Source organism: Arachis hypogaea, chromosome 5 (assembly GCF_003086295.3).
Source record: "Arachis hypogaea cultivar Tifrunner chromosome 5, arahy.Tifrunner.gnm2.J5K5, whole genome shotgun sequence".
NCBI classification, from domain to species: domain Eukaryota; kingdom Viridiplantae; phylum Streptophyta; class Magnoliopsida; order Fabales; family Fabaceae; genus Arachis; species Arachis hypogaea.
The window spans coordinates 6,807,847-6,815,872 of record NC_092040.1 but is presented as its reverse complement, the minus strand read 5'-3'; the positions used below and the strand labels follow the sequence as shown (position 1 = coordinate 6,815,872).

Below are 8,026 nucleotides of genomic sequence, written 5' to 3'. Positions count from 1 at the left end.
ATTATTACTTATTAGTTGAATATGTGATCAATAAGATGGAATGTTAAAATGTGGGTGGGTGGATTTGTCACGAGGTCTTCTCTGCCTCTCTCTCACACGCAAGGAAAAGAAAGAATGTTTATTTACAATCTTTAATTTGATAAACAATTAATTAAACATATAGTATCTTATTAATGTTATTTGTATATAAATTATAGACAGCAAATCAAATTTGTTTGAGATAGCGCTATTAGTGTAAGATCTAGAATTAAACACTTATATTTTGGTGATAATTAATATATATGATTAGCTATTAATATAAAACTCTTTTACATACATTACTTAATTAATAACATACAAAAATTGAATTACTGTAATAAGACCTAATAAATATTAAAATTACATATCTAAGAAAGATGTATAGAAACGGTAAGTATTTAGTGATATATAGTAGTATTTATTAAGATTTTATAAACTTTTGATGTTCCTAATCTTATTAAGTTGTCTACATATAGATAGTATATATGTGTAGTAGATACCATCCGGTCTTAAATCACAATCACGGAGAGAATTTAAAATAATTTATAATTTCTCATTTATCTAAACTCTGTCTCTTATGTGCGCATGCCTGAAAAGATTTTCCAAGAACTAAGTATAATTGACAACCAACATGCAAATAAATAATAGGGTTTTTTATTTAAATAAATTATTTGCTCTCCTATTTTACGTGAATCCTTTGAATGGTTTTCTTGAACGTGAATCCCCTAAACCATATAATATATAAATCGTCCTAGGCTGGTGTGTGTTATTTAATATGTAAAACATTATACCCTGGAACGATTTATGCATGAATTGCATAGGTGAATAAAGCATAAATCGTCCCACCCTAGTGTGTTTTGGAAGTCACACATAAATCGTCCTAGCCTAATATGAGTTATGTGTTTTCAGCTAAAACACGTTACCCTGCCACGATTTATGTGCATCTTTGTAAACCTCAACCCCCTAGCACGATTTACGTGCAAATCCCTAACCCCCACCAACCTAGCACGATTTATGTTAAGGGGAGTTTGCCAGTACAGATGGTGATTTTTTTGTGGTTTCGATATTGTTATGTTATTATGTTATGTTGTTATCTAGTACTGTTGTGGTTTCGATATTGTTATGTTGTTATTAAAGACATTTGCCGTTTCGTTATTGTTATGTTGTTATCTACTACTATGGTAATATCAAAGGACTATGTTGCAAGTAAACCTAAAGTGAAATTTAAACCGACTAACACGAGTTCTTTAACAATGAAAGAAGTGAACGACAAAGAACAACATTAAATGCAAAGTGTTTAAGACAACATCAAGCAACAATCTAACTATGTTAAGGCAAAAAAAATAACATAAACTATAACGGTGCTAGAGGGCCTACGCATTGCTCCCTTCATGATGACCGGATGCACCTGCGCGCAGGGGACACTGTCTCCTAGTATGACTTGGAACCCTACACATACCACATATCTTCGTCCTGTCCAGTTCGGGCTCATCCATATTGTTTCTTATCCGTGTAGCTCTAGGACGACCCACGGTCGCTCGCATCATGCCGGGGTCTGGGATAACTCGAGGACCCTCGTACAAGGGAAGCAAGTCATCTGCCATCGGAGGGGAGAAACCAATCTTATAAACATTGAAGATGGTTGTCAAGCGATACACGTCATCCACATAAGTCCTCCAATCCAGTCTGCAATACCAACAAGCTGCAAGCACATGACGGCATGGGTAATGGAGGGCCTGAAAATAGCCACAGTCACATGTCCGAGCCGATAGCGATACCCTACATGCTGTCAGAGCGATTCTCCCTCCCGTCGGAGCAATCTCGTCCACAACAAACTCTGTGTTCCCTCTATCATATAGCTCAACCCGCATGTTTCTGGAGGCCTGTTGGTTCTTCTCAATCGCCCTCATAAGCACCTGCGAAAATTCCTGCCTTGTCCCGAGTTGCATCTCGGATATGTTGGTTGTCATGTGACCGTACCGACACCCACCATCCCGATATTGGGTCCATAACCCTAACCCAATCCGGTTACACCACTCAACCATAGCCGGGTCTTCGGACCTCAAGATATCCATGTAATATTGATGCTCCTGTTCGGACTTTGCGTAGGCTGCGTTCACCAGAATCTTCCGTGCATCCTTGGATTTAAAATTAAGCGCAAAATTAGCAGCTATGTGCCTGGCACAATATGCACGATAGGCGGCCGGTGGGAGCCACCCACCGTCTTCTACGACTAACGCGGCCTTGATTGCATTGTGGCGGTCAGATATAACAAGAATGCCCGGCTGCGGGGTCACATGTTGGCGAAGGTGAGTAAGGAAGAACTTCCATGACTCAATGTTCTCACCCTCGACTAGTCCAAACGCAACTGGGAGTATGTTCGAGTTTCCATCTTGTGCAATCGCCATGAGTAATGTTCCGCCGTACTTGCCATACAAATGGGTACCATCTATGGATATCAGTGGCTTGCAATACTTGAATGCCTTAACGCATGGCGAAAACGTCCAAAACAATCGATGAAAAAACACCCTCGACTCATCGACCACATTACCAGACCTTACAGGTGAAGTACGCAATACTGCAATGGTGCCGGGCATGTACATTTGAACCCCGATTATCCACCTCGGAATCATGTTATAAGATTCCTCCCAATCACCATAAATCTGTGCAATCGCCTTCTGCTTAGCCATCCAGACCTTACGGTAGCTGGGCTTGAAACCATATGTCGTTGACACCGCATTCTGCAATACTTTCACCGAGATTGCCGCATCCGCCCTGACCAGCGATAGAATTGACGCACATATCACATGATAATCAAGCTGCCTGTGGTCGGTGGACAGCTCGGTTGCAAGACATGTGTGAGGCCCATTGTACTTCCGGACTTCCCAGTATCCTTTTCGCTGCCGCATAGTCACGCGTATCAGCCAATTACACCCATTCCCAAACTGGACGCACTTCCCGTGATACTTCAACTGGTCCGACTCAAACACCTTATACTGAACACCACGGCGGATATTATAATTCTTCACCATTAACACTGCCTCCTCCTTGCTCTGGAACCGCTGCCCGACCTCAAACTCCTCTGCCCCATGCATACCTTGCTCGTCTCTGTGACTACTTGACATTTGTCGACCTGGAAATGCTGGTTGATTCATCGCCTCAAGATCCAATGTAGAGAAGTGTGGAGGGTACTGTTGTGTCTGAGAACTTGTTTGTCCTTGCGATGGTGCAACTGGTCTTGTGTCATCCTCATCGTCAGATTCGTACCGATAACGGGTGGTTCCGAATCTGAATCATCATCACCAATGGCCTCAGCAACTGGATCCCCATCTCTGACCTCCATGAATGTAGTTGCACCATCCAATACCGGTCCCTCTCTGATTGCCGCTGCAAGCTCCCCGACGGTTCGTACATCACCAATGCAATCCCCATCTTCGGCATGAACAGCCAGATCGGCTGCAAATGACGGAGATGAAACGTGCGCGGTGACGTCGTGACGAATAGGAATGGCACTTGAAGCACCATCTACCCCGATTGTGGGCGGATTTGGAGCAGATCCACCGGAGCTACCCTCCACATCAGCCATTTTCGCGAACAACTCTATAGCTCCCATATCTGGAAATCTGCTTTGACTGTGAAATATAACGCGAATGTCATCATCGCCCAACATCTCATATTTTCCAAACTTCACGTAACCCTGCCTGAGTGAGATAGGGATCCTGAAGAACATCTGCTTGACAAGCCTTTTACCGCACTTACCTAACTTTTGTAATATGCTATTTCGTAAATCATCTAAACTCGTTGATGGATTTATGAACACTCCAATCTGTTTCTTGCTACTGAACGTTACACCCTCACTTGTGTTTTCATCGATCTTTCCCCGATGATGAACTAACAAGAACACACTCTCAGCCATCTTCTCACAACCCTCGGTGGAAATATGGCTCGACAATGATGTTCCTCCTGTATTTATAGGCTCTTCAAGCACATAAATCGTTTCATGGTATCTGGTATTGTGTTTTTAAACGTAAATCGTCCCATACTAACGTGTCTTATCATATAACACATAATTCGTTCTACGATATTGAGGGATAAAGATTTGCACATAAATCGTGCTAGGTTGGTGGGGGTTAGGGATTTGCACGTAAATCGTGCTAGGGGGTTGAGGTTTACAAAGATGCACATAAATCGTGGCAGGGTAACGTGTTTAAGCTGAAAACACATAACTCATACTAGGCTAGGACGATTTATGTGTGACTTCCAAAACACACTAGGGTGGGACGATTTATGCTTTATTCACCTATGCAATTCATGCATAAATCGTTCCAGGGTACAATGTTTTACATATTAAATAACACACACCAGCCTAGGACGATTTATATATTATATGGTTTAGGGGATTCACGTTCAAAAAAACTATTTAGGGGATTCACGTAAAATAGGAGAGCAAATAATTTATTTAAATAAAAAACCCTAAATAATATATTACTCATCTTATAGTCGATCAATATTTCTAAAAGAAATTTTTGTAATGTTGACCGTCGTTTGATTTCTAGATTAAACTTTTGACCTAAAGTTGTCACTGCTTTAAGACTTAAATGGATACGTAGATATGTAAGTTTTTTATCCTTACGAGTTGAAGTAGACTATAACGGTTCTTATTTTGTTACTTTGTTTTAATGTATATTTTTGGTAACATATATTTTTAAGAAAATATTGCCATTTTTTTATAAATTCACGTAAACATATATATTGTTTTTACTTGAGATGATCTTTTGATGTATATCTGGCCCTATAAAAAAGTAGATTGCTTAATTTTATCTTTTTTTGCTGATAAAGTATACTCCATAATTTAAAGGATACCGAGCGTGAAAAATAAAAGATATTTTAATGTTCAAGTCAATAAATAATTCAATATAAAAAAGTGTTTTTTTTTAATTTATAAGAATACTTATGACGTATTTTTTGTAATTTAAGTTGTACTTTGCTATATTATGATTTTTTATTATACAGACTATACTGTAATGATATAGTCATTTTAAAATGTATTTAATAATGTGATATTTGCAATCATTACGATGGGAGTATAAGACGTTGACAATAAGACACAAAATATAGAAATACAAAGATTAGTATTTTTATATTTTGTTTAGTGATAAATCATAATAAATTATAAAAAATTTAAAAAAATATAATTATAAAAATTTAACAAGAATAATAAAAAAATAAATTATATCTCTTGTTCATATTTTTGTAATTTTTTTGATTAAAATAAACATAAAATATATTAATTTAATAATATCCTATAATACCTCTAAACAAACATAGCTTTAAGGATTTTATTGTTTGTTTGACTAGTTTTCCGGGTTATAGTTGGCATTTCTGAATTACATGGAACGGATCATACAATGCAAAAATATTATGTATGAAGAGACATCACGTTAAAAAAAAATGGGAGTGAAATTATTATTTTTTAATTTTCTAATTACATGTATTTATATATCGAAGCAAACTCATCATGCAGATTGCAGACACCAGAGTGGCAGAGTCAATCCAGGGAGGTAAAGGCTGATTAATGGCGCCTGTGACATTTGAGATACCTTTCGTACGTTATTATTTTTTGTAGTTGTTATTAATGGCGCCTGTGAATTGAAAGTTTATGGTTCTAAGCGTGATTAGTTTGTTTAAGCACGTGAACACTTGGATGATGATCATATTGTAATTTTAATCAATCAAGGATAGATATGCTTGCGAATTATATGCTAGGAGTGGGTATACAAACAAAAAAATAAATAGACAGAAATTTTACGAAGATACATATAAATTGCAAATCATCCTTCATTTTCAACCCAGAAACTTGTTGTTTTGGAAACGTAAGAGTGTTATAAAAATGACATTGAGAATAAACACTTATCCATTTTTATTTAGGATTTTATTACAATAATAGGGCGAGCCGCAATAAATTAATTAAATAATAAAGGCTATTTGACCTTCCACCACATCCTTATCTCTATAAATAAATACCCTTCCCTCCTCCACTTGTTCAACACGCACACAAATTCTCTCATATTTAACTTTATTTTCTGTGTTGTAGCACAAATACATGGCGAGCAAGATGAGCACAGGGTTGTTCTTCACGGTTCTGTTCCTCTGCTACACCCTCACCTACTCCTCACGCAGGGAACCTGAGGCTACAGTAGTATTACCGCACCATCATCATGAGGTTTCATTTGTTGAAATCATTATTGAATTTATATATGCATTGGTGTTATCATGTGTTTAATGTCCATTTATATCATGTGTAGGATGATGTTGAGGTAGAAGAGGACAAGTGTGAAGGCCTTAGTGTTGGTGCAGAGGAATGCTTGATGAGAAGAACACTCACCGCACATCTCGACTATATCTATACTCAGAACCATCATAACCGCCCTTGAACTCTCATCTCACCTCTCCCTCTTTGTTGTTAGCTTCATGATTTGCTTAGCTTTCTTTCTTCTTTAATTTGGGATGAGATATCAGCATCTACTAGCCAGAGTTTGTTTTGATATATAATAGATTCCATGAACCTATGGACCATGGTCTATCTTCAACAACAAACTAGCTTCCATAATCTAATGGTCCTTATTATTTATTAAATTGTTATTTTATTTTTCTGTCAACATGGTTTATTAAACTAACAAAGTACATAACAATATGCTAATAAGCCAAACTAAACTAACTAGCTAGTTAGAGGTAGTAAGTTACTTGAATATGTTATTTTTGGGAACAAATTAAAAATTCTATTATTAATTTATTATACATATATAAGAGGACATTTGAAATAAATTGATACTGCTCGGAATGTATTTAAGGGACATAGCAAATGGATTTAATTTTTATGAGTGACAAAGAGGAAGTACGTGAGCTTTGACTTGCAGAAGTAACCATAACTTTAGATTTAATGTAAGCTATTACTGTCCTCTGCGCTGCTTCCAGTATTCAATGTAACTTGATCAGTATGTAGTTGCGGGGTTTTGATAAATTGGTTGACAGTTGAGCTTCAACTTACCATTACTTCAGCTGTCATTTAAAACTTTCTATTTGACTTCCCTTCATAGAGAAGCATAAGACCTCAAAGAAATTAATAACACTAACTGCATACTAGATTATTACTAAAAGTATTGGCGATGTAGAAAATAACATTAATAATAAAAAAGAAAACATTTCACATGGCATGGCTCTATAAATTGGTGCGTACCCCTATGAAGTATATATTCTGGCTAGTGCCTACCCCTATGAAGTAGAAGTAAGGCATTTTTGAAGAACAGGCGAAAATTTTTGGAGTTGCATTTTGTTGTTATTATGTGCCCAAGCGGCCAAGCCCATGAATTGCATATTATTATTCCTTCGTTTCTGCGAATGGTCATTTGGAGTTATCATTGCATAATTCCTGAGCTATATTGTAGCCAATAGCCGCTCGCAGGCATCAAATTATACGCTAGTATGTTAAAGTCTTTCTTCTACCCTACCAATACCAGCTACCATCCCCTAGGTTTGAATTCTCTTTTTTATTTGACATAATTTTTTTTTTACTACATTTTTTATTAAATTATAAAATTACTATTAAGATATCATAATAAATTTTAATCAAATTCATATTTTTATTTTTCAATAATATTAAATATTTAACATAAGCTTAATAAAATAAAGTTAAATAGTCCCGTACGGATATAGATCCTAGTGATAGTGTAATTTGGTGTGATCAGATGAAATAGATTGATAGATTTTGATTAAAGATTCTATTCAACCGGCCCAACATATCTTAATGGGCCATTGTTTTTACTTGGAGGCATAGCTGCCTTGGAGTGATTGACAGGTGATGTCTGGACTCTGGAGCATGGGAAGTGTTTCAACTTTCAAGTATTTTAGAAATTATGGTATTTCATTAATTTTAGTTATTAATCTCAATTATAAAAATAGGAAGCTTTCATAAAAAACGTCTTTTTTTTTAAATATTTTTTAATAATTA

General features: G+C 36.5%; 1 protein-coding gene and 1 non-coding gene across 2 annotated transcripts; one reads left to right on the top strand and one right to left on the bottom strand.

The window, feature by feature from the left end:
- Positions 1–1,391: 1,391 nt before the first annotated feature.
- Positions 1,392–3,173, bottom strand: LOC112803192 (uncharacterized). Its single transcript, XM_025846704.1, has one exon. The coding sequence runs from the start codon at positions 3,171–3,173 to the stop codon at positions 1,392–1,394; it is 1,782 nt and encodes a 593-aa protein (XP_025702489.1).
- Positions 3,174–5,869: 2,696 nt separating this feature from the next.
- Positions 5,870–6,654, top strand: LOC112800490 (uncharacterized). The gene is made up of 2 exons (XR_011861882.1): positions 5,870–6,241; positions 6,324–6,654. It is a non-coding gene; the product is annotated as an uncharacterized protein (transcript).
- The last annotated feature ends 1,372 nt before the right edge of the window (positions 6,655–8,026 follow it).

Bases quoted from the DNA above. Each gene is read 5' to 3' on its own strand.
- LOC112803192 (XM_025846704.1), bottom strand. From the start codon at position 3,173: ATGAATCAACCAGCATTTCCAGGTCGACAAATGTCAAGTAGTCACAGA.